Source organism: Ricinus communis, chromosome 9 (genome assembly GCF_019578655.1).
Source record: "Ricinus communis isolate WT05 ecotype wild-type chromosome 9, ASM1957865v1, whole genome shotgun sequence".
NCBI classification, from domain to species: domain Eukaryota; kingdom Viridiplantae; phylum Streptophyta; class Magnoliopsida; order Malpighiales; family Euphorbiaceae; genus Ricinus; species Ricinus communis.
Genome location: NC_063264.1, coordinates 25,461,622 through 25,489,470, shown reverse-complemented (window position 1 = coordinate 25,489,470; position 27,849 = coordinate 25,461,622). Strand labels below are relative to the sequence as shown.

Below are 27,849 nucleotides of genomic sequence, written 5' to 3'. Positions count from 1 at the left end.
CATCCACTCGAACACCTTCGATTTCTTTGCTCCGCCCAATAGTGTAAGGATCAGGGTGCTTTTTGAACAGTGCACCTGGTTTTAAACAACTTAGGTTTGGACATGTTTCCATACAGGCATAGATGGGTAGTTCTAATAGGGGTTGGGAGGGATATGAGTAGAAAGCTAGCAGGATTCACATGGCTTAATGGAGCGGATATTATTACTAACCAATTTCCAAGGCATATGGATTTTACCTTGGTAAATGCTTCCTAATATGGATATTTTTTTCTCTTGTCAAAGGAACCATCCAATCTCAGGGGAAGGAATATGATAATTCAGTTTGTATGGACCAGCAAATTTAACACGGTAATCAGATCATTGCTTGTACAAGAAAACTAAGAATTTCAGCCTGTACATATATGTCAGTGATCATTTTACAGAGTTTGCATATAGCTACACAATAATCGTTTTACATACAGTATGAATATTGAGTTGTTTCCTAATTGTGTCAGGTGTTCTTTTTTTTATATTACAAAAAAAGGAGGGGCTCGAACTTAAGACTTTGCTCAAATTAAATGCATACCTACTTATTGTCAAGCTAAGCCTGTGAATGCTTTGTGGCAGCCTTTCAAACAAATGACTTCAACAAGTTACAAATAATAGTAATAGCTTGAACACACAAAAAAAAGGGGTCAAAAGAATTTTAATGCCTTTTCTTCTTTCCTGCAAGAATTGGTTGAATTTGCAAATGCCTGTTGAAGGCTTCATTGAAAAGAAATCGAGTCTGGAAGGCTGATATGATTGGAAGCCATGCTAAAATAGCTATGGGTGCAAAAAGAACAACACCCATTCCATAATCATATGCCTTAGCAAGGACCTGGGCGAAATCCCATAGTCCGGTATTCTCAATCTTGGGTCTTACAGCTTGTGCAATCTGAACAAACCGAAAAAAGATAAGAGGAAAAATCAACTAGGGAATAGATTTAAATACATACAAATAAGTAAATCGATTAAAATCTCCTTCATGCTTACCAATATCAAACCCCATCCGGTTGGCAAAAATGCTAGACAGCACACAATTACGTCCTTCAAGGATAGTTCACAAATATGGGACAGAGTGATTATAATGGACAGAACAGCAATGAAGAGAAATGCTTTAAAAAATCTGAACACTAGGTGGTAATTAGCACTGAATTGTTGCCTTCCCATGTTCACAGCCTGCATATGATAACAAGATAATGTTAACACTCGAGTAAACCATGCATTTGATTAATATGTTAAGCAAACAAGAAACACTACAATCCTAAATGCAGAAAGGTTGCATCTACTAGATATTCCAAGAGAGCTCTATTCAACCCTAGAAGTCCTAAAACATTCTCATTCTTGATAATTGAGATACCACGTATCAACCTCAAATTATCTATAGCTTCTTTTTGCAACATGGAAGTATTATTGCTGTCAATGCAAGTGCAAATGCCAGATAGCTATCTGGTAAAGACAGGATTCACATTAACAGCATAGGAAGCTGATAATGTAACTTCAAGTGCTAGAGAACTAGAGGCTCAAGACAGGATTCAGTATTGACAGCATAGGAAGCTGATAATATAACTTCAAGTGCTACAGAGCTAGGGGCTGAAGACAGGGTTCAATACCAGTCTTTGTGGATGTCAGAATTTACCAAACTTAGTGGTATTATTAGCATTTTGAATATAGCTCTCCATCAAGAATGCAGTAAATTGATAATCAATGCCAAGAGTACCGCTACCTGGTAACTAAACAATCACTTTGCTTATCCCAACAATGCAGGAAGGCCCAAATTTTAGAAAGACAGTCTACAGTGAACTTTAAACATGCATTATGACATGTCACATGTTTAATGTTATGCACCTTTTCTCAATTTGACTCATTATTCATGACGCAACATATAGAAATAGTTAAACCAAGCAATACATGCGGCCTAAGCATATTCAATATCAGTAAAATGAAGCATGTGGATGACTGTAAGTAAACACTTGGTTTTTATTAGTATAACAAGAGAATTAGTGTAACTTAATTATGACTGGTATAATTTTGTAAGAAAATGTAAACTAGAACATAAATAAATTGCAGAGAGAGAGAGAGAGGTCAATATTTACCTTGAACAATAAGAAAACTGCAAGAAGCACAACCCATGAAAGCAAATAAACAAGAAAATTTTTGCTGTGCTGAGAGATGTCAAGGTGATACACCAGACCATATTGGTACATGAAAAAACGAACAGAAAGTAGCATCTCAAAAAGTCTAGCACCCAGCCCTGAACGACAGAGATGGGCTTGTTCCTCATTCCACCACGACTGCCAACTTTTGTCCTGTTGAATTCCTATACCACCTTGCTCCCTGATCCATTTATTCCAACCTTTCCAGTCGTCCACTATTTTGTCCCAACTGAATCCAGAAGGATTAAATAGAAATGGAGCAAATAACCAAGTTATTGACATGAACCAAATGGAATAGGTAATTAGTACATATGCCATGCTGCTCTGGTAGGACCGTCGAAACAAATCATAAACAATTAAAAGGAGCACTACTTCAAATCCTTTAACGAAGTGGCTCCGGGAATACAGTCTGTAATTTTCAGTGAAGCTGGCATGAAACACCACAACCTTACGCCCGGTAGGTCTATACTTCGCACCTCCATACAAAATTGTTCTACCATAATGATGAATTTTTGTACCAAGTGAGAAAGTGAAGAATACAGAAGCTAGCTGCAATTGCATGAGAATAAAATCTTTGAAGGCTGTGAGAAATCCTTTCTCAAGTCCAATCTCCATTACCATAGGTAAGCCGGTAAGAAGACCAAGCTGAATAAATGACTGAGAGGCCAGAGCTGTTTCTAATGACCGTATGTTATGCATTCTAGCCTCAAGGAGTAGCGCTCTTTGAAGCCCACTAAGGACAAGATACAGCTGCCCGTAGAGGAATACATAAATTCCAATTACTGAAATCTGCAGATTCTCGCAGAAGACTTTAAATTAATCAGTACATGAAAAGGGTAGGACTGACAAACATTATAATAATTCAAGTTCTTAAGCCAATCATAGGACAAGATGCCTAAGATAACTGCCATCTGGATCTTCAATTGCCACTATTGCATACAAGTGAAAAGAACCTTTCATATTAGTAAAGCAATTCCAAAGTGGCAAACTACCATTTCCCTTCACATACTTCCTTTCATGTTTTGGTAAAGCTAGAAAAGCCTAAACATCAAGGGAAATATTGACCTGTGTATTATTGATGCAAGGGGATTTTGAATATTACAAAAAGCATCAAGAAAAGTTATGACTTTTGCATTATTGATGCAAGGGGATTGTGATCTTGCTATTAACTATAATGCGACACCCCAGTGGGGAAAGGTTTGGCAGTTTTACCAGGTTTCAGGTTCAAATAAGCAGGGTGGGGTGAGAGGTGTTTATGCGAATGGGAGATATATCCTTAGCGTGCAACTCATTTTCTGAATGCAAAAAGAAAAAACAACTTCCAACTTTTCTGCCTATTTTCACACTAAATTTGTTGCTGGCATGTTTTTCCTGTGTGTTTGTAAACCAACTCTACTCTGATATATTTGGCCATATGTTGGTAAAGTTAATAAAATTGAACCAAGTTAACTGGGAAAACAATTCTACTCCATCTCATTTAAGTTATTTTCTATTAAAAAGTTAATAGATTCATTTTAATCTTCCTAAACCTTTGGAAGGAAGACAAACGATACACATAACAATCCGACTAGTTTGGGATAGAGAATTAGCCGAGTCTATTTTGAATAAAGAGTGAGATCAATCAAGGAAGCAAACAAATTACCAGGTTACTGAAGTAAAACCCAATTGTTGTGAAGTAACAAGATAGCATCCGGAAAAAATCAAACCATTGTCCAAGCCGATATATGTCGCGACTTATACTTTGCTCACTGTTTCCATTTGCTACTTTGGCCTCAAACTTAGAGATCTGATTTAGGCCAACATCACGCCCTTTACCAACTTGCAAGTACTCATGATAAGTGATACAGCCACGTCGTAAGGTAGAATTAAACCCTGCATCACATCATGAATACAGCTGTGAGTGAACTCTCTTTTCAGATGCATCTTTCTAAGTTACTCATTCTTACCGGCAAATACATCTTCACTTAAGTTTATTGTTCTTGATGCTTTGCTTATGCCACCTCTCGTGATGTGAAATAACCTATCAAATACATCAGGGTGTCCATAATGGAACCTTACCCTGAAAAAATATAAACCAAGAAAGTAAATTTCTAATGCATTGACCACAAAGGCCAAAATTAGTTATATCTATTACAGTTAAAGGCCTTGACAAAGAATAAAAATAAATGATCTTTACATAACAAATGGTTTCTTCTAAATCTAAAATGAGATTGATGAACTAGCCAAAGCCTCTGCCCACCGCCCAACCCCCTCGCAAACACCCAACCCACCCCACCTTCCTTCCTCTTATCTTTTCTTAATGTGCATTTTTTTCAAGAAATACAGCATTAAGTTTCCTTAGCAAATATCTCTCAAAGTAGGGACTGGACATGCCAACAGACAAATATGCAAACACCATAACTGCCTTGGATATTAACAATGTCAATACGTGAGCATCTATACCTGAGAGGGTTGGCAAGAAGCCGTTGACCAATGGTGACAAAGCTTGTCTCTTGATATGACATGAACCATGCTAAAGAAGAAACACTGCATTATGGGAGACAACGTAAGATTTTCAACTTAAAGATAAAGAACTCACTCATACATGAACTGAATCACAAAAATATTTTCTCATGTATGAATGACTTATTCAGTGACATGATAGAAAAACATAGCATAACAGAGCTGGTGAGACTTATCATAGGTTGATAAATGGGTTTGTTTCTTTCATACTTTCTTTACTCTCCAATGTCATTTGTCAAACTTGTAAAAGATACATTTTCAGCACTTGGGAGCATTGCTATATGTTACAATTAGTTCATATTAATTAGGAGTGTACAGCTATACATAATAGGAGAATAATTAGGGATTTACTTAGGAGTTAGTATTTGATTTGAATTCCTATTTTAGAGATATAACTTGTATATATAGGTGTAACAATTGTTGATGAATTTATAGAGAGAATTACTTTTCACATTGAATATCTAAGTTTAAGTTCACACTATATAAACTAGTAGTACTGTTGCATGAGAATCAATGGTTATACTCTCAAGAGTGTGCCATGTTGCATGAGAATCAATGGTTGTACGCTTAAGAGTGTGCCATGTTGCATGAGAATTAATGGTCCTTGATAGCATCCCTTGTAAATATTCTCATTTCGAGAATCACCTTAAAAATACTCATCTGCACTTTCTCTTTCTAGAACACACCTTATTTCTCTAACCTCCTTGGGAATCTAACATTCCCTTGATCATTCTATACTCCCCCACCATCAATACTCTCATTAATATACTCGTGAGTATTCCTATTTAAGACAGCTAGGCCTCTTTACACTACCCTATAGAACTATCACCTATACATGTGCCTATTAATCTGGCTCAACCTTCCTCCCATGCCTTTCTCTAACACGTCCCTTTCATTAAGAAGTGATAATAACCCTCCAAACCCCTACTTATATCCTTTAAAAGATTCCGTTGCGTCTACACAGATACAACAGCAAATACATTTGTTGGTTAAGTGGACAAACCTTCCAGTGAATATGTGCTCCCTCAAGCCAAGTACAGTTGGAGGCCGTCGCCCTTGCTGCTGAAAAAATTCTTGTAAAAGGTTTCTCATTTTGAAAGCTTCTTCCAAATAATTGTCCTGCAATTCTGGACAGCATTAAGGATAAAATGGTTTATAGATATATATGTTTTTTGGGTACTAGAGAAAGACCTCACCTGGTTCATATCAATAGCTTGAAGAGCTTCACCACGTGTAAAGATTATGGCATGATTTTGATTTTCGGGTTTCCCTTCTCCAATATTTGGCGGACCAGGAAGCTTTATCCTATATATTTCCTGTAAAGCGCGACAGGATATGCATCAAAATGTTATTATAATGCACGATAATGATAATACTATCTCAATTTATTGTGGTATCATTATGTCCTTTACTAACCATTTCTGTAAGACCCTTTTCTTTTTATTCTACCAATTTATGAATAAAACCTTAAAGAATTAGCCTTTCAGGTTCCAACTTATTTATCATTTACATAATCAGAATTCATTTAATGGAAAACAAAATTTACTGTTCTAGACTGCCTTGTCCAAAAAGTCAGATCGTATATTCTTCACAAGTTTGTTTATTTATTCAAGCTGATAAATTTATTGCATCAGACAAGTCTTTCAAGCTTCATATACAACTTTGACTCATGTCGGAAAGGATCTAATATCAAAGTAAAGCCAGAAACAAAGAAATCGAAGAAAATAGCTAAGTGATGAAAAGGTGTATGCACATGGCAAATTAAGAGTAGGTACAGGCTGCATCAACGACCTACTTCAGCCAAAAACTGCACCATAACTTGGATATTTGATTTCTTGTTCCCTATTCTAGCTTTTAATTTTTCTCAAAAAATCTCTAGATATGTACTCTATGTCCAGCACGAGCTTTTGTATCACTCATCTCGTCATTTGCTCTTAAGATCTTAAGCAGTGTGTAATAATTGTTGAACTCCGTTTTCAGCTAATGCATTGCTGATTTGATTATTACTATTATTGTTCTTATTTATGGATCAAAAGCATAAGCTTGTTATTCTATAAAACAATGAAGGAGTGCTTAAGGAAATATACATATTTCTCCTCTCAGGTTCTACATATTAGAGGCTGATATCCTTAAATAAAGCATCCCCTCATAAAGCTTTAGAACAACATGAATAATTAATTACCTGATCAAGCCCATTGACAGCTTTAACCAATACAGAAGAATAAACCTTTCGAGGTGTATCATTCACGATCTCTTCTTTCTCCTCAACATAAGCAACACGGACAGATGGATATCTACAAGAAATAATTGTGTTAGTCATATTTGGTTTAATGATTTTACAATTGCGACCTGTTAGCCATTACCTCTTCATCAGTTCAAGAATGTCATTTGCATGGGGGTCTCCAGATGACTTTTGTGACCCATACATTTGACAGGAAATAATATAAGTGAATTTCAAGTCTGCTAGAGCATCTAGTTGAGCAAACAATGTACGATTATTTTTTTCAGCAACATCATAACCTTCAAGAATATCTGGGTAAAGAGAATCAACCAAATCGGAAATCATCATTAGTGAAACTGTTAGATCAAATTGTCACCTAGATAAGCAGTAGATTAAAGTAGAAGAAATTCAAGATAACTCACCTTCATCCTCGGCCAAATCAAGAAATGCTTGAACTCTTAAGGCTTCTCTATAATACATCATTCCTCTAACTGTCACAACCAAGGAAAACAAGCTTGGAGACCATACTTGTGATTACAATATCTGGCTGATATAGATCAAAGGCCAGTTTATGAACATTACTGATAATCTTCTTTCACCTGTTCTGCTTAATGTTTGGCCCCGGAAAGAAGCCCAATTTCTCAGTTCCTCTTTCTTGCTTTCATCTTTAATGTCTGAATTTTCACATTCCATGCGCTCCAAAAAGTTTTTCCACTCATCTAAGATGAACAAATGAGTATTGACATCAAAGTTGCATTCAGACAGAGAGGAGAGTAGTAATAAAAAGAAATCCCGCTTTCTAACCTGGATATATTTTCTGCATGTAAAATAAGATGGAAACCTCTTCTTTGCTTGAATCAAGCTCCTTCATTGAGTAATTGATATCTTCCTTGTAGTGTGGAGTCATCACACTGAAACAAATATATATGAGATCAACTATAATATATTGACTTGCAGTTAAAGAAGTCCTTGTTAGAATAGTATCTGTATAGTGTAAGGTTCAAAAAAGTTGATTGATCTTCTCTTGGATCCATGTGTATATGAATTATTACTACATAGAATCCATAATGATGCTTCTATTATTAGCAAGATGTAATAGTTAGCATTGTGCAACTTAGCAGTCACTCTCCCTAACGGTGCCGATTAAACTATCATAAACACAAGGAGAGATTAAGAGAGGTAGTGTAGAGCATAATTTTGCCTCTCTTAAATTGCTTACGCTAGAAAGGTGGGGAGGTGCACATATATGAGGTCACATATTAAATTTCTTACGGATATGGGATTACAAGAGTACTCCACAACTCCATAATATGCTGGCCCAACAAATGAAGAAATAATAGAAAACAAAGCAATGACAATTAGCAAAACAAGAAGGAGTATCAACAACGATAAATATATTAACAAAACTAGCCTTCAAAACCATGATTGGGCATTAATTTTGGGTTTAACAGCACAGTTCCGGATCTTTACCTAAGCTTTTCTGATGTGGTCTTCAAATTCTGATTTGGCAAAAATCAAGTACTTTGGACAACCACAGTAGTTCAAAACCTTTTAGGCAACAGAAACTCTTAATGATAGTGAGTTAAACCTAGCTTTGAGTTCTAACATCCATGTCACTTTAAAATGCTTGCTAACCACTGATATGGCTCATGGCCTCACCACTTTGAATCCTAAAGTAATGATTCCCAATCAGTGACTACACCAATGGATAAATCAGCCATAGCTGCATGTCAACATTGATTGAATTTCTCATTACATGTGGTTATTACTGATTCCAATTAGGAGACCTTTTTGGGACTTAAAGATGGCAGATGCCATGGGACACATCATTTCTTAATCTGGACGCTGAGAATGAGAGGGATTGGAGTGGCTCTACCGTTATGAAAATCATAAAATATGATCATGTCATTTTGACAATATGACTCAGAACTCAACTTTATATGTATTTATTGGTAATAGCTCAAGCGACCTAAAATGTATCCACTAATCATTTTGACTTGATTGCACCAGATTAGGCATGGGTGAATTAGAAAATCAGAGATGCAACACCATGCTTAATTCAGTCTACGCAAATAGTTCAAATTCAAAGATGGAGACATCAATATACTTCACCAAGTAATTTCAGAAATAACGGTTCTTGATTCCTAGTCTTAAAAATTAATCCATTTGCAGATCCAACAGAAACCTACAAACCTAATTGAAGAATACTGATCAAGCTATCTAGCAAAAAACTCCTAGACCATGTTAAGGCACCCAAAACAAAGTTTTAAACCATAAGAAAGAAAATAGGTACTTAACAGGTAAAGTATGAACAGACCAAATAAATTAAGACGCATCAAAAAATAAGAAAAGATGACAAAATTGCATGCTTCTGTACATTGATACATGATTACTAGGTAATACATTCATGGTGGAACAAACTAAATTAGTTCCATCCATGGCTTCTCTGACAAAATCTAGCAAACAAGATGAAACATTCTTCTTGAAGTACATGTAACATTCAGCGAATATTTTCATGGAAATCCTATCTGAAATAAAATTATCAAACTCTATCTAGAATCATACTCACTATTGATTTTATACTCTTAATAGGTAGTGTATATACAGCATCAGAAACTTCAGTCATGTTGGATCTACATGTTCCATTCTTGCAAAGCCCCACACCCAGAACAGAAGATAGGTCCGAAACTAGTGTGAAACTATTGCCAGATCTATCAACATGGATGATGGATCATGCAGATAAACTTGATGATATTTGCAAAAAGGGGCAATAGCAATTTTCAATTGGTTGGACTTAAAGTAACAAAATCTTATCAAGGAATTGGGTTTGGATAGCTATACTGGACGAAAATATTCAAGTAGCCTGCCACAGCTAATTTTAGATCATTTTGTTATGGAGACTTTCAGTCAAGCATGATAGCATAAATTATGCAGCAACTATCCTCTCAATCCTTTCACAAGTTCAAACAAAAAGGAAACATCCTTGATAAAAGCTAATAGCTTATGTTTATACACATTGACTGACATACCAATTTCATTACTAGAACCAAATTTTCAGTTGGTTAAAACTAAAATTGTTATAGTTGTTTCCAATACAGAAAGGAAAGAAAGCAGAACAAGAATTCAACCTGAAAGATAGCATATTCCGTACTTTGGGAGCAGTGGGCATATCAGTAAAAAGTGAAGTAGCGAAAAATGAAATTCGTCTCCGAGCTTCTAAATTAGCAGGTATATCCATGGCTTTGTCTTTCACGGTAAGCAACAAATGAAGACGCTTAACCTGCCATCCAAAGTTTGAACCAGTTTAGTTCTATTTTTCAGGCTCACAATACACACAAACATAGACTAGTTTGTGTTAATTTATCAATCCTGAAAAAAAAAAAAAAAAGAAATAGCACACTCCTTTTGAGCATTTATGCATGACAACTTGAGGTGGAAGTGGTATATTTGTGCATTTTTGTTTTCATTACTTAATTCAATGATTTCAGAAAAAGTAATTCTGGAAGCAGTTCATTGTGTTAAGGTATTACATTTTTCAATTATTGTGGAAGATGAAACTGAAGTTGCATTATTGATCTGATTCTTGTAGAAAAAGAGTGGATAATTTAAATTCTTGTTTGGTAGGATGCTGTGACATGCTAGATGCAGAATCGCCTTGCTTGGAGAAGTAAACATGTGGAAGAAAAGTAGAAATAGAAATCTCAAAGGCATCATTTTACTGATTTATTACTCTTATTTCAATAACTTAATGAACAAATCTAATATTGAAGAAATGGTGGTAGAATGATCCCAGTTTTGGTTTCTTTGTTGGGATAATGGTCTCCTGTTGGTCTAGGATCTGAACATTGATAAAACCTAAGCCTTATATGCACTAAAATTGTAAGGGGTGCCTCTATAACCATTTCCTAATATCTCAGCCATCTGATGTGGGACTCTGATCCCACATCTTGATTTAATATTCTGCTCTTCTTGTGACTATCTTTCAGAGCTAGTATCTGCTGACCTAGTGATTAATTATAAAAAGTGATCTACCATCTTAAACATCTTGGATTGCATTAATTAGTTGCAACTACAGTTTCAACCAACTTTATCCGGACATAGGACGCTGGTGGTCTAAAGTTGTCCATTGACCACAAAGAAACTCTAGATAACTAAAGAAAAACATGAATCAGCTAAAGAAAAGCCCATGAAATGAACAGAACTAGCCAAACTCATAATATACATTTGCAGTTAATGTATTAGACAAGCACCAATTTAACTTCTAATTCATTTATTTTAAATGACTACAAGCTAGCTTTACTGAACCTATTTTCTAAGTGCATAGATTCTTTATACTTCTGTTTAAAGACTCGAACTGGACCGACCAGTTGGACTGGAATAATCAGAATCCGACCAATGGCTGGTCCAGTCTATGTTTGATACCATTTTAGAAAAAACTCGGTCTAACCCAGTTACGTCTCGGATGGGTAGGCCAGTTTGCATGAGGCTGGTGTGGCAGCCTTAAGATGCTGCCGTGTCACCTCAATAATAAAATATTTGGAATTTTATAGTACCTAGGATTTGAACCTGGGTTAGAAAGCAATCTTCTAATACCTTTATCATCAAACATTTTGTGATATTTACTTAAAGGTAGTTTATAGATTAATTTTAAGTTTTTTCTTTTTTCTTTCGTATCTTAGTTTTCTCAATTTTTCTAGTTGATGAATTAGATTGAAGTAGCTAATTTTTTCAACAAAAATTGTCTAATTTTTATCCAAGAGAATTTAGAGCTCATTTTTCTTAATTTAAATTTATCAATATAGAACTTTTACATTTAAAGTCATAGTAAATTAGCTAATATGTGTTAATAGTTTAGCTTGTAATCTTATAAGTAGAATATATCATATTGCTCAAATTTTAACTTCTTAGAGCATCCCTAATGGTGTTCTTTATTTTAAAAAGCATAATTTCTATAATAAAGAGCATTTTAAAGAATATTCAAATATAAAGAGTAAAATATTTTGTTTAAGTCCAATAGACTCTTTATATCTTATTCTTTATCTTGCTTTTATTTTCATAACCATTCATAATTTTAATTTCTCTTCCCTTTTCTTTTTAATTTTTACCAATAGAAAACAAGAATTACAAATATTTATTAAATCAAATGCATAAAAACTTGTAGTACACTTATTAAATATAGAGTAGAGAGTGAAGTTTGGCTCTCCATATGTAGAGAGCCAAATTGGCTCTCTACTTTATATTTAAAGAATAAAAAGTGCATTGGAGTGCCACTTTATAATATGACTCCTTACAATAAAGATTTTTTTTTTTAGAGTATTTAAAATAAAGAGTTTGATATATATAAATAGTGCATTAGAGATGCTCTTAGCATCAATAAGTTATTGAAAGCTAAAATTAGTATATCATTATTTATGTGATTGTATAAATTTATTAGTTTATGATAGCTTATATAGCCTTTTTGAAAAGAAAATATATATTTTAAATTTAGAAAATAATAGTCTACTATAAGAAATATATTATATTAAAAAATAACCAATTTAATTAGAATATTAATAAAATATAATATTTTCAAGTTTAGTACAAAAAATACAAATTTTTTTACAATAAAACCTCTATATAGTTAGACTCCATACAAAAATAATCTCTGCAGTCATAAGAAATTTTAGTCCCAACTTGCGCCAACTATAAAAAAAAAATAAAGTCCACGTTGTACTAAGTTATAATTATTTTTAGGTCCTTGTTAGAAGTTGTATTTATCCCACATCGCTTGGTTACTGGATTGTTATAGTGTATATAAGTGGATTGGGCATCCTCTTCCTTTAAGCTAGCTTTTGGGAATGAGTTCTACCCAAGCCTATTTATCATGGTATCAGAGCCAGCCTACCATCTGCGATAGTGGGTTTGAACCCAGTCCATTTGACGCTAAGCATAAGAGAGGGTGTTAGGAGTTGTATTTATCCCACATCGCCTGGTTATTGGGTTGTTATAGTGTATATAAGTAGATTAGGCACCCTCTTCCTTTGAGCTAGCTTTTGGGAATGAATTCTACAGAAACCCATTTATCAGTCCTATTTTAAGAAAATTTGCCTCCACATTGTAATAATTATAATATATATTTTAAGAATATATGCTATACTACATTAGAGATTTGAGATGAAATAAAATATTTACATAAATTTGTTTGGCACAATGATTTATTCTTTAAAGTTGTTAAACTTGTTGGTATGTAATAATTCACTGGCATAGATTTTTTTTGAAGCAATTTGAAATTATGTCTTATCTTTTTTCTAAATATATAGTTTTTTTAAATTATGTATATCTCATTTCTCAATGTATATACATTATTTTTTACATACTTTGTTAATTATATCAAAATATAGCATCTTTTACTTTTATACCACTTAAAATAAGGATAATTAAGTCAAAATAGGAATTTTTGTAACTCCATTTCTATTAAGTTATAACATTCTCATTGTAAAAAAAAAAAAAGAAGTAATTTGTTCCAAAAGTATGACTATTGAGGTTTTACTATATAATATTTAACAAATATTTAATTCATATCTAATCGAAACCTGATTCGATCAGCTTTACTAAGTTGGGTTTAAAAGCTTGATTTACACCTTAGTCAAATTGAAAAATAAGGTTTATTTGTGAGGAAATATGAATAGGTAAGGCTGCAAAAACAGATAAAATAGCATAACCAAGAAAAGAAAGAAAAAGCTATACATTATATAGGGATAAAGTAATCACCTGGTCATTAAGAGGGTCAGTGTTTGGCAGTGGAAAGTGGATAGAACTATCAGCAGCTGATTCAAATAATTGTGGTTCGATTCTTCTAGAAAAATATGCAAAACTTTCTTCCTCATGTTCGGGAAAGTGGAGCAAATCCAATATTCTACACAATGAAACGAAATGGAGACTTGTGAACCATTTGAATTCTATACTAAAATGAGATCAATTCCAAAATGGGAATAGTCTTAAGCACACCGTACCTTGAATTGTCTGTCATCATATCATTTGTTACAAGCTCAAAAATATCCTGGAGAATTCTCACAACACTACTGTAATGGTTTTCATTTCCCTCGACCTCAAGAAAATGTCATGCTAAAATATCAGTATGGGCTCAAGGACTGATAAAATGACTGCTGCAGTCAACATTAAATTTAGCTTTACAAGGTTATACTTACCAAAAGTTTAACTAATTCAATGCACTTAGCTTGCAGAGCTGGAAGCTCGCTCATCTTGAAGTCATCAAGAAGACTTGATCTTTCAATGCTTTCTTCAATTTCCTTTAGTATACAGGACACAACCCTAAAAGCGAGAATCCAAATAATATTGTAGGCTAGAAAACAGAAGAAAGCATAACGAGCCATAACTCTAAATTATGTTTGCCTATAAACATTAAGAACTTTGCTCCACAAAATTTTCTGAACTCATATAAATATACATAAAACATTCTCAAATTGAAGTAGGTTTGATTGAAAGATATCAAATTCTGCACCTTTTCTCCAAATTGCCTACTATGAGAATTTCAAGCACATATTTGAGTGACTCATAGCACTCCTTCACAGCGCTGTACATGTACTTGTCCTTCTTTATCTTTCGAAAAAGAATCTCATCTTTTCCTGTGAAGTCTCTTGCAATGCTTATGGCCATTGAAAACTGGAAAGAATGCAAATATTTGTTGATAATTGAATCGTAAAAATTTAAAGAGCATAAAAAACATAATTAGAATTTTAATTAAAAGATCGAACCTTATTTGCTAGGAGAAAAATTGGCCAACGAACCATGCCAGAGAAAAGCTCCGAGGACATAGGTATTGTCATTAAATCCAACTCACTGAGAAGGAATACTTGTTTTTACTGCAAGATATTTCATAGCAACAGAAATGGAACAATATTGAAGCATATATAAAATTCACCTGTTGCTTATCAAGTCCTCTAATCGAAAAGTATTGATTATCTGGTTCCATACAAGGACAAACTTGGCAATACCATTTGTTCCAGTTTCATGCACCTGAAAAAATGGACTCCATTCAAACACCATATTGAAAAACAGGAGATCCTTAATTATGATATTGCAACATCAATACTCATTGCTCATACCTTGTGAAATCTCTTATGAAAGAAATTTCTTATTGTTTTCTGATCTTTTTTTGCTGAGGGTGGGATCAGACAAGCATTGAATGCAGAAGGCAAAGTATGAAATCTACTTCTTAGCATTCCCAATGTCCGGATCTACAAATGATACAAGAAGTAAGTCCTGGCCATAATGTCTTTGATACAAATATCATGCTTACCTCTCCAAGATGATGTATAATGCCATAAATGCCGCCAAAGATCGTACAGAAAACAGAATACCAGATCTGAGTGTCCATGAAATACACCTGAGTTAAACATATAAGGGAATGAACAAATGTCAAGCATAATATTTCATGTTTTAAGAAAAATAAATGATCTAAAAGTAGTTCAACGATATCAATGTATCAGATTTGTCTTTATTGCCAATTTGCTCAACCTTTTCCTGTTGCAAAAAATGCTTGGCAATTGAGGTTTTAACTAGCGGTATTGTAAAACATATTGATATTTGAAATTGCACAACAGTGCTGAAATAAATCGCCGAAAAGGTCATCACTGTTGTGAATGTTCAAGAACAAAATTCCCATTTAAATGAGTAAATTTAAAATTATATTGGCCGACTCTGTAGTCAAGGCTCTTTCTCTTCTTTGGAAACTAAAAAGAAGCAATGGAGTTAGAGAACATAAGTAGAGTTTGAAAAACTAAAGGAGACTGAGTTGTTCCCAAATCCTCTGTAATGTATGGTAAATAACGTATGGGGGACCAAAATCCCGTTACAAAACAGGCAATATATAACATATCAGCCATTATTTAAAACCTTGTTGGCAATGATAATAGGTGGTAGTGTAGAACCTTTTTCTTACACCCAACTACAGCTTGACAAAAAATCGAGTATGCTTCTAGAGCCTAAAAACGTTATTTAGAGAAACAAAATAGGGAACTGCTAAACAACCCTACAGAAAAAAAAAAAAAAAGAAAAAAAAAAAGAAAAGAAAAGAAAAAGAGAGGTTACTTAGAAAGTTTCCTACTAGAATGGCTGAGGGAAGAATTATAGTTATCGGTCTTCTCTCTAGGATAGGCTTGGGTAATGATTAGAACTGATGTTACCGCTATGGAGAGGAATATGTCCTACTTAAGGAGGTTTACATCCGGGAATAGCAACAATATTACATTGAAAATGGTGGTAGTGGTTTACCAATAGTGGGGTGATATTAACAATAGTTTTTGCTAGTAATAGCCTGTGTTGGTGCAATTCTAGAGAAGATGGTGGCAATGGTGTCATGGTGGAAGTTCACCAATGGGAATCATGATGCTAATGATTTGCAAATAGTCAATGCTAGCCCCTATCATAGTGCTTTAGTAATGCAGTCAAGGATAATTTAAGAATTTTATAAGTCAATTTTTATTTTATGAAACCTTAAATGTTTTTTTTTTTTTGTTCATATCTAAGGTCATTATTTAATTTTCTATTTAGGACTTCAATGTACATGAAATATAGAACTGTCATAATTTAGGAATTCTCTTCCTTATAAGATCATTTTCCTCTAATTAGTATTGGCTTATAATATTCCAAGCTAGTCCTAATATATAACTAGTTAGTTCCTGAGGTTTCTAATAATGGAACTTGAACATACTGATATAGTTTGAGTATTTGGATTTTGGAAGCCTAACAGCTTGTGTATACTCTTCCCTCCTCTTCTTCTCTTTCTCTTATCTCCCTCAGCTCCTACAGTGTCTTGGGTATTGTTTATAATATTCCCAGCACCCAGAAATATTTGAACTTTTTGTACTCCACTAATAGTCATCTCTAGTTCAAGTTGGCATTTATTTTGCTACTTTAAATCTTGACTCAAAGGGTACTTTTAAAACAATTAAGTTTAGTATAGTAAAGTTGACTTTGTCAATAATAGCATTAATGCTGTCCATTGATTAGATTTTTAAAAGATATTACTCTAGCACTATCAGAAACTACTTTGGAAATAGAGTGATCTTGATATTAATTCATATCTACAAAAGTAAGACAATTATTTATTATTCCGAAAATTTAAATGGAAACTTACAACGATAATTGGAGCCCATATGGCTATAATTGCCCCAGCATTACTTTTCACTGAAATAGAATAACAAATTTTTAGTGGCATTATCACCAGAGTTAGTAGTGAGACTTAAAAAGCTCACTGTAAAAAAAACAGGGAGAGAGAGAGAGAAATACCTTTGGGGAAAAGCTCGTGCCAATCATAATTTTGCACTCCAATTCTGAGGATTAGTCTTGTTGGTGCAATGAGTGGTCTGATCTGCATGTATTTTCATTTCACAACAAAAGATTGTGAAATGGCTTTTATTGTCACATTCTAATCATGAAAAAAAAATGGTATTGCTAATGTGCTACTAAAGCATTGGGCTTTTAGAAGGGGTAACAAAAAGTTCAGTACAAACGAGAATACTTTTTGTAGCAAGTGTAAACTATAAAGAGACAAATGTTTTAGCAATCCTTCATTTTGTACTAGCTTCTTTCATTCTAACCACCACCAACAGAGGGTCCAACATCTGAATTCTGAAATAAGATATTTGATTGATATAGGAAGAGAAGAGAAAAATTCAATGCAAGTCTAGTAAGAGGTGTGAAGCTACAAGAAAGGCTCAGCTCATACAAATTATATATCATTACTTAATTCTACCTACTAGAGATGACATTGATACTAAAGAGTAGACCATGTAATAAATTAATGAAGTATTTCTTTCACTTTAATACATATTATATAGCCATTACAAGAAAGTAGAAGACAGGAGAGGGAAAATTAATCAGTATAGAAGTTTTCCAAAAATATTAAAGACCACGATGTGTCATTTTTATCATAAAATAATATGTATTATAGAAAGAACTGAAAACACAATAGAAGATGGCTGATGGTATTCGCATTAGTTAACATAATGCATGTTCTTATGCTTAGATAAAAGTTTGATAAAGCTAAACTTCTTAACTAAGGTTATAGTTAATTATTTATAACCATATATATTTAGCTTCCTAGAACTAAAAACATAATATAAGATGGCTAATTGTATTCTTATTACATAAGATAATGCATGTTCTTATGCTTAGATAAAGTTTGATAAAGCTAAACTTTTTAACTAAAGTTATAGTTAATGATTTATAACCATTTATATTTAGCTTCCTAGTATATTTGAGACTTAACAATTCAAGTTTCCTTCTCATGCTAATAGGTTACACCCAGATGAGTTCCACTTCTGTCTATTCTATATTTAACCCTAGCGACTCTAATTATATTCTCTTTCCATGATGCAATATTCCTCGTGGGGTTTCATATGCAACATCTTAATAAAGAAGGGATTTTACCACTCACCTCAAAAGTATAACTGAATAAAAACTTGGTTGCAAGTACCAGCACCCAAAACAATGTATATCTACATGATAAGAAGAACCGTCACTTTAGGGAAAAGTGATAAAGAACAATATAGCTGCAATATATTTTGCAAAAAAAAGAATATGATATACTTGAAAACGGAAATTTGGGTTTCTTGCATCCCACGTCCAACATATAATCTTGGCTGCAAGATGAAAAAACTTCTTAATGAACAATTCATATGGTTAAATATCATTTGTATGTATCAAATGTCATGAAAAAATCCTCCATTATGCAAAAGTGAAATGTGGTAAATTATAATGAAACAAAATATTTGGTAACGTGCTAACAAAGACAAAAACAAAAATAAAAATCTGATATCCACAATGCACAACGTTCCCTGCTTTGCAAGGGTTGAGGGAGGTCATTTAAAGTTTGATAATGATGGATAAAATAATAGCATTTAAGCAATTAGATGCAATATACAATGTTCAAATATTTGTTATAGCTATAAATGACAACAAAAGGACAAAGAAGATAAAAGCCATGGTTATTTCATCATTATTTTTTCTTGCTAACAATAAAAAATATTATTTTCTAAGTCTAAACATATAATATTGCTCTACGCCAAACAAGTACAAATCCTTCACATAACATTTATTTTAATAATTAACAGTACTATTTTCCATGTTCATTCAAAATTCAGCATACTAAACAAGAATTAATTCTGTATGATATGAATTTACCAAATTGAAGATCTTATCTATAGGATGTTCATGTTTTCTTTTTATTTTTCTTTCCTTTCTTTTTGATATTAATGGCATTTATGTTGCAAAACATTATTGTAGTATTTAGCTTGACCATGTTTAAGCAATCACCTTCTCCATTATTCATATATATTGATAACAATAAAACTCTTATTTTAAACATCCTATTCAAAATAAAAAATCTGAGACAACTTTTCTAAAGGCATTGTTTGTTTGCTATGTAAAAACAATAGAGCAAATCACCATAACCCCCTAACTTTTAAGATTGTTCACACTTACATCTTTCTTGTTTTATAATTCAATAAAACAGTCCTTAGCTTTTGAAAGCATATACACTCTAGTCCTGACATTAAGGACTAAAAGTTGTATTTTACAAAACTCAATGCCAAAAATGTTATTTAGAGTGAAAATATAGAGACTAAAATATATCTTATTTTGATTGAAGTACTAAAGCGTATTGAAATGAAAAGTGAAATACAATTTCATTCAAATTTCAAACAAGAGGTGTATAAAAGTGTGAACTATGTTAAAAGTTAGCAACCCTTTTAGTAATTTTCTAAAAAGTAAATAGTAATTTTCTAGGATAGATAGAATATTTAAGTACTTAATGGAAAAATCTTTAAGGTAAGAACACAAATTTAGCAAAAATCTGTTCAAATAAATCACAAAAGAAATAATATATTGTCAGCTCTAAGGAACCTTACCTGTGTCCACCAAGAAAAGATTTTACATATGCGATTGTTTGAGATCTCAATATATTTTCCGACAACAGGAACAAAAAATAAGACCATTTCAACTGCATTAGTCATCAGGTAAATTCCAACTGCAACCATATAGGAAGAGATGCACAATTGACCGAGCCAACTTCCATATTGTGTAGAATAACACGTGTAGTTTCTTCTGGATTTAGCATAATATACAGGAAGAACAATAGTCCATATGATTGCAACAGCTAGCTTCAATACTTGTTTCCTCTTCCTTGAAAAATCCATTATGATTCTAGCTTTCCATGTAAAGAAAATTTCAAGAATTGCTGTAACCAAAATAGTTATATCTATCACTCTCTGTTTGTAATGATTAATATATACCTAGATAAACAGTAAACAAATAATAAAAAGATGAACAAAAAATAAGTTATGCATAGTTAATAAACAGATAGAACCCATAAATAAACTCAATTTAGAGAAAATAGAAACAAAATTGTGCAGGTTATTGCACAATGGTTGGTACAATACGTTTTCATAAATATATATATTTATGTTAAAGATGCTATTATATTGTAGCACATAATACAAATTTCGTCCATTAAATATATCAAGCTTCATTTTTAAAAGGTCTTTTACGGTTGACAAAATGAATTAAGGGTAAGAATCTTTTGAATTAAAATTAATTTAATTATTGATTTGAATTCTAAAGGAGGGAGGTGAATAATGAAATAGATAGAGCGTAAAGCCCTTTAATAACAAATATAGTTCGGCTTTTATTGGGCTTAAGTCCGACCATTATTAAAATGACTAAAACTAGCCATTTGGATGGTTTACCCTCACCACTCTTTAACATCCGTATATTTCATCAATATGGGATTATCATTCTCTAGTATGCTTCAAGTACAACTAGGACTGGACATTCAATTATCATCTGAATAAATGTCCAACACTCCCCTGCACTGCAACGGATAACTAGAACGAGCCATTAAGACTGGACATCCCAAGAAACTAAGACACCGGGCCAAATTTGCTCTATTATACTAAATTTTGAAGAAGGTAATTAATGAATAAAAAAAAAAGTGTAGAGCCCTTTAATAAGCAACAAGAAATTGCACGTTATTGGCTTCGGTCCAACAAAATGACTAAACTAGCCATTTGGTGATTAGCCTTTACCCCTTGTATGATTTTTACAATGTTATATTTTACTTATGTGGGATTCTCTAACAAATTGAATCAATAAATTTCAATTAATTCAAGGTTTTTTTTAAAAAGGACCTGTTCAATTTTTACTTCTTAACATCCAACAGTTTGCTTAATTTGTTCAGTTTAATTTTCTCCTTTAAAAGCAAAAAGAACCAATTACATGTTACTATTACTTCTTAAATATATATATAGTAAACCAGAAATTTCTGCAAATGTAAAAACCCTTGCTAGCATAAGTACGCCCTTAGGAAATTTTAGTTCAAAGTACTAGTAATATGTTACTCTAAGATTTTTGCTTTAACTTAAATACACAAGTGTTCTATTCAATTAGTTATTTTCGGCTAAAATCAATCTTCACAATTTGTTAAACAGGTTGAAAACATAGCATACTGTGACCCGCATAAACTCCAATTAATAAAATGGATCATTGTGGGTCATTTCAAGTTAAGCAGGTTTACCTACTTTAAAATAAAATTACAAAAAAAATTGTGTATGCTTAAGTGGACCTATTTATGTACCAAAATGACTATTAATCATGAATTTGCCAAATTATATTTCATGTGCGAATTGTATAATTATATAACACAAATTGTGACTCCCTAAAAGAATTGTGAATCCTTGGATCTAATATATGTTACTTATGAACTATTAAGATGACTAATCAAAACAAATTATAATAGTTCTATAATCAAGATACAATTCCAAAGAAATGGTTAAAAGTCTAAGCTTATAATTATTTTAACTACATATGCATGATATGCCATTCTTGTAACGGACTTATTAGTAATGTCAAATAGGGTCATTATCATTACCTTGTATGAGTTTAAGAATTGCAGATGTTATGAAGATGCTCATAATATCTTCAAAGATTATAGCATCAAGTATTTCAAGTGGAGATCCCAAATCATGGCAGGCCATAATTATCATTGCCTGCAGACACATCAGTAAATTATTCTGACAAATCCTTATGCAGAAGTATTTGGCAAATCAGTTGTATCGCATTTTGGCAAACCTGAAGGGATAGGATAAAAAAGCTCCACATTCTATCAAAGCTTCTAAATATTTGCCAAAATGAACGAATCTCTACAAAGTTTGTCTTCCCCAGCCATCTTGGTTCTCGATGATCTTCTACAGGAGCCTATTGGAAAGAAAACAATTTTACCATCACCAATCATGGAGTTAATCAACATGCAAATATTAAGCTACATAAGTGGCTTTCTATTTATCTTGCTTCTGAAGATAAAATAACAAAATTTGGCTTTTCTTCTCCCTTTTGCCACTAGAAGCACAGAAAGAGAAAGGCACCCATCTACAGCGAGGACAACAAGATCTCTTGATGGCTTAACGCCAATACAATTTAGGAGATTTGATAAGTTCATAAGTCAAACAGTAGAGAAGTCAATTGAACATGTTCTTCTTTGCCTGTTATCAGTATGCATCCGCCAAAACAACATCAACAGTCAAGCGAAGGTATCCATCTTTTCCTACTTTCACTAATAGCATGAAATGAATTAGACCTTGTGCATCCACATGCTACCATTGAAAAGAAACAAAAAGAATGGTTACCACATGTTATTGAAGATTGTACATTTCAAATTTAGAAGGGAAAGTCTCAAAGCTGCAAAATGATGGAAAATTTGTTTGAAACTTTGGATCAGCACCCAAAGCACTATAATATTATGTATGATTTTATCCTGCAGAACCTAACTAGGAAAGTACTAAGTCCAATTTTACTTGAAAAAGGTAAATTTGCATCTATAGAAGATATATACTTTATGCAGTGCAAGTGAATGGTTCATGTATCTATGTCTCTAGACCAGGTCAGTAATCATTGGTTTCTATGCTTACTGATGAATTCAGTAGTAACGCTCCCCACTTTCTGCAACAAGCTAGAATGAGTGAGAACTATGGTCCAAACTGGAGTAATAGACAGGTGAAACACTGAAGACTTTGACTTGCTTAGTTTTAAATTGCAAAACGGAAGAGGGGGGAGGAGAGTGGGAAAAGACAACAAGAAGAAGAAAAGGACAGTGGTTCTGTGAAGAATGTGAAAGTACCCCTGGCTCCTCATCTCTGTTTAGTCCCATTTCTTCATCTTCTTTTGCTTCTCTCTTCTTCTTTTCATATACAGCCTTTTTTACTTTGCTTTTATTTGAAGACTGTACACAGAAGAAATCATGAGCCAGACGCATGGGCCAACCTATTTGGAAACAATCAGGAGACCTGCAGAAATAACATTTCCAATTACCTATCCACAAATGCATAACATCTTTAAATTGATGAACATATCAAAGTTCAATCTGACCAAAAATACTCGTTCAGATCATCATAGTTTCTCCACGTAGAATGGTCAGCTGTCCCACCTTTGCTTTTCTCAGCTTCCTTCAGTTTTAAAAAAATACAATTATATACCTGACTAAAAGATTTACAAGGCTATTATGACATTACACAAGTACCTCATATATAATCCTGTATATAGGGGTAATCACATTGGTAAGGAAAGACTCAGATCCTCCTCCATATGCTGGCATGACCTTCTCCCCAGTTATCAAACTAACAGCACCAGTTAGCATACCATGCATTTCATATGCCATCTGAGAGCAAACAAGAGTGTATACATAACACAAATACATAGATATATGATCATGTACATGATAACCTACACCTTATGACAAGAGATGTGAAGGAATCAAATTAATTTTATGGTAAGACATCAATTTGATTAGCAAATAATCATGACTGAAGTGACAAATCCATTTTAACTGCCTACTTGTTCAAAAACCAAATTCAGAGTATAGATTCTGACTTCAGGATAAGTTAGTGGAAATCATTAAAAAAGGAAGTTTAAAACAACATGGATTTGTAAGTTAAGCTTATTTTTACCCACATAAATCATAGAAAACTTGCAAGAAATGTAAAATTTAAACTGTTCATGGGAGAGATGCATTATTTTTTAAAATGGCACTTGAGCAAAACAGAAAAGGAAACTATTTATGCCTGATATGGCTCAGCTAGTAAGGTTTACCCTTGTACACAACTTAAATCATGCAAGCGTTATTTATACAATTAATTATGCATCATCATAGATCATATAAATGTGAATTTCAATAAAATCATGTTAACTACATCAAGAAGTTGCAAAATGCTCTGAAGTATTCTTTTTCCTGCATTACATTAACAAACTCCTCTTCCTATTTTTGCAATAGTATAATAGATAGCCATGTTTAATGCTAGTTACTTGCAGGAAAAGTAACAGAAGAAAGACAACTTTTCCGTTTTGTCAAAAGAAATTGCATGGTTTTTTGCTCTTCTAGCTTCTATGTGCTGCTCAATGAAGTTTCTTGTGCCTTTGCTAACTATTAGTTATCTTTCCAAGTTCAAGAATGAGATGTCAGTCATGCATCTAGGCCGTACCAACAGGATCTAACATGAAAGAAAGACGCTATATTGCACAATGCAATACAGTATATAATAGTAGCTTTTAACTTACTATAGGAAAAAATCAACAGAAACAGAATTTTCGACTTACATGGTGAAAAATATAACATAAACATTCTGGCATAAATCGTAAGTTTGCCGCCTCCCCCCATATAAGAAGGTAAAGACCTATATATAGCAATTTATGTTGTTGAGCTTCCTGTTTCACACAAGGCAACCTGCAAAGAAAAGTAACGAATTAACTGCAAGAAGAAGAAAAGCAGAAAAATGATTCGAACACAAAGGACACAAAATTCAGCTTAAAAATAATATTTGTAAAGGCAAATGAAGTGCATAAATGAAAGAAACTAGGTGCAAAGCTAACTTAAGAATATGAACAGAAAAGAATGAGCATACAGTTTCTTGACACTAGGACGAGATAAGAAACAACTTTAATTATTTAGTGCAAGGCAAGGAGCAACAGAAATCACTACTCTTACCTTATGTTATTTGTTCTCCCCAGATATTTGCACCAATTAGTATAATTTTTAAAAAACTTTTTCATCAATTCATCCACAGCTCCATCCCCTAACTGATTGAGAGAGTAGCATGAATTTCAAATTCAAAAGAGAAGATGAGTTTAATAGAAACTTCAGAATAATCAAATAGCTGAAAGACCTTTAGGATAGATGTCTGCTTATGAGATTGCCTAATATGGGTGTTAGCAAGGAGTAAAATTAGATGCTCCCTCTGGTTGGCTACATTTCCTTCCTGATGCATGAGATAACATATGAACAAGTGTTAAGTCTTTTATGTCATACCTAACCAATTTTCCAACTCTATCATATATGATGTGAAAGTGAAACCAAACTACATTTGACAGAACGAATAAAAATGATTAAATAGGATTACGTTGAGCTTTTACCTGGAACCCAAAGCAACATTGAAGAAATTCAAACAAATCAATGAAAGGTCCACATTTATTGAAATCTTGAGCCGAAGGTAAGCCACGTACATTTCGGACAGCTGCAACTGCAGCTTTAATCTGTATCATTTCATCAGTTTGTCAACACGGTAATTCCATTTCATCAGACCTCAGGTACCCATGCTGCACAGGGATAAATTAATACCACTTGGTGCATGAATTCAGTAATAGATTAAAGAAGGCCAAAATTTTCTTGTTGAGGGGAAAAAGAAAAAAGGCAAATCAACCAGAAAACTACTAAGTCTCAAGCTACTGCAGATTGCAGGTTTAAGATATAAAGAGACTCGAGAAAGAAATGTGCCAGTCTTAAGAAATTTAAGAATAAAGATATCACTTAGATTATCCATAACGCATCAGACCTCAGGGAGTTGCATAATTGCTTGCTGAATACCTCCATGATCCAGAGGAAGAATGTTATATGGTACATAGAGCTCAGATTTTGCACGGTTACTGTCCCTCTCAGCAAGAGCCTGTCAAGAACAAACCAGTATAAATTGAAAAAATAAATAGAGAAAGCTCAGAGTCTACAGTAATCATTAATCTCTGGTCATTACAGGGTAGGGTTAAGATAGAAACAAATTGAACAAGTAAAATAGGACCTGATGACCAGCTGCGTCTGTCACTGTCTTTAATACTTCAAACAACACAGAAGCAATTCTTCGTGCATTTATCAACATCTCTCTATGACTAATTGGATAAAATTTCAATAATTGAATCAATAAAACAGCTTTCAGTTATCTAATAAAAGCATAACTGAATAGAAGGTTAGCAAATGTCCATGGGAGAGGGCTCATTACCTATCATCCAAATCAAACCCTCCACCATTTTTAATAATAAATTCCTTGTATGCGTGATAAACACGTCTAAGTTCACGTATATCACTCTTCTCCTTTCTCTTCCTCAAGGTTGTTTCTTCATCCTAGAAAGTCAACAAGAAAAATAAGTTGTATAATAAATAAGAATCAGAAGTTTAATTTCATTATTGTGAATTCAAGATAACTTATTCCCGATATAGCAAGAGGATATTAAGGGACATGTAACATGAAAATAAAAGCTTAACCAAATAATCAATGTCTAGGATAATCTTTTTCACAGTTGAGTAGGAGGTTTAACAGGCAAAATAAAATATTTGGAAGTAGTACATGACTGAGTGTACAATCCTTTCTAAACTCTTTAAAATCTAACAATCGTTTCAACTTTTTGTTAATAGAAAACATGACACTGAGTGTACAATGAACTTGCATTCAATTGAATTTGAATTCTTACATGTTCAAGTCGTCGAAGAAGAGAAGTTTTAAATTGGCGAACGCCCCGTCCATTCGAGTTGCGGTCCATGTTATGTGCGATTTCAAAAGCTTGAAACCGGCCTGCACCAGAAACCCAACATTGTTTTTACATATATATGTATGATTTTACTAACATATGCAATTATCAGAACCCAAATTCGCTTAAGCCTTGTTTGGAGTAAAAATTATATGAATTTCAAAAAATTGCCGGAAGTGGAGTTCCAACCGAACATAAGAATTGACTTAAAATAGAAAGATATAAAAGAAGACATACAAAGATAAGCAATGCGAGGCTCCTGGGACTGGATTAAATTGGCAATACGAAGAAAGCGTTGGATTTCTCTAGACAAAGTAGGGGGCAACCTCTCACTGTCAAAAGGCTGAGGAGCATCATCATCATCATCACCATTAGGAAAGCTGGCAGACGATGACGTTGTAATTGCATGCTCATTGCTTGGTTCGATGACAGGGTCTGCAAGTACAATTTCTGATGAAGAAGACATTGGTGTAGCTGAGTGATGGTGACAATAACAAGTGTTGTTTGGGAATTTGAGAAAGTGACTATTGTGATTGCTGAGATTATTATTATAAGATTCTGCTTCTGCTTCTGCATTTTCATTACTTAATGACAAAGAGATTCAGTCTGAGAAAGAGAGAGAGTCTACCGTGTTGCTTTTTGGAGGGGACTGCTTTTTGGTTTGATTTCAAATCCTTTTAGCTTTTGCTTTTGGAGATGGTGACTGCCTTTTTTTTTTTCTTTTTCTTCCTCTGGTAAGCAGAAGAAGAGAGACTGGGAAGTGGAGGGAAGAGACAGTACTTTTTGGGAAAGGACAAGGGCCCCTAGTGTTTACCTCATTTATCATATTGCACCCTCATCTTTTCTTCGAGACAAATATGTCCTCATATTTTCTAAATTTGAGCTTTTCAAACGTCAAATTTGAAAAGCTTTAGGGATATATCAATAAATTCATGTATTTAAACCTAAAGAAAAAGTATATAATTGGCCCCCTTTTGAACAGTAGCTATTTTATTTTTTATTTTTTATTTTTTTTTCCTCAAAACTCAAGCTTCAATTATTCTCTCCAATTCTGCCATTTTCTCATCAAACCAGTTATTCTACCATCAATTTAAGAGGTTTAAGGTA

General features: G+C 33.3%; 1 protein-coding gene across 4 annotated transcripts; it reads right to left on the bottom strand.

Annotated features, from left to right (window-relative positions):
• Positions 1-378: 378 nt before the first annotated feature.
• LOC8268056 (putative callose synthase 8) lies at positions 379-27,486 on the bottom strand. Of its 4 annotated transcripts, XM_015725967.3 has the most exons (41): positions 26,980-27,486; positions 26,686-26,786; positions 26,217-26,338; positions 26,019-26,106; positions 25,779-25,889; positions 25,360-25,479; positions 25,113-25,205; positions 24,935-25,026; positions 24,547-24,673; positions 23,474-23,611; positions 23,323-23,399; positions 23,075-23,240; positions 22,030-22,155; positions 21,830-21,947; positions 19,812-20,140; positions 18,493-18,545; positions 18,341-18,401; positions 17,191-17,272; positions 17,039-17,088; positions 15,200-15,286; positions 15,006-15,137; positions 14,822-14,916; positions 14,655-14,739; positions 14,402-14,562; positions 14,088-14,211; positions 13,893-13,987; positions 13,651-13,795; positions 10,029-10,180; positions 7,705-7,811; positions 7,500-7,619; positions 7,323-7,391; positions 7,043-7,211; positions 6,862-6,973; positions 5,876-5,995; positions 5,683-5,798; positions 4,620-4,703; positions 4,124-4,236; positions 3,820-4,049; positions 2,118-2,966; positions 1,015-1,200; positions 379-916 (listed from the first exon to the last, which is right to left on the bottom strand). In XM_015725967.3, exons 1-41 carry the CDS (start codon positions 27,206-27,208, stop codon positions 686-688), a joined length of 5,865 nt encoding a protein of 1,954 aa, XP_015581453.2. In that variant the 5' UTR covers positions 27,209-27,486; the 3' UTR covers positions 379-685. The 4 variants fall into 4 exon arrangements, with proteins under 4 accessions (XP_015581453.2, XP_048235426.1, XP_048235427.1 ...); XM_048379471.1 differs by lacking the exons at positions 379-916; positions 1,015-1,200 and having other exon boundaries at positions 2,850-2,986; XM_048379469.1 differs by lacking the exons at positions 26,019-26,106; positions 26,217-26,338; positions 26,686-26,786; positions 26,980-27,486 and having other exon boundaries at positions 25,360-25,542; positions 25,779-25,888.
• Positions 27,487-27,849: the final 363 nt, after the last annotated feature.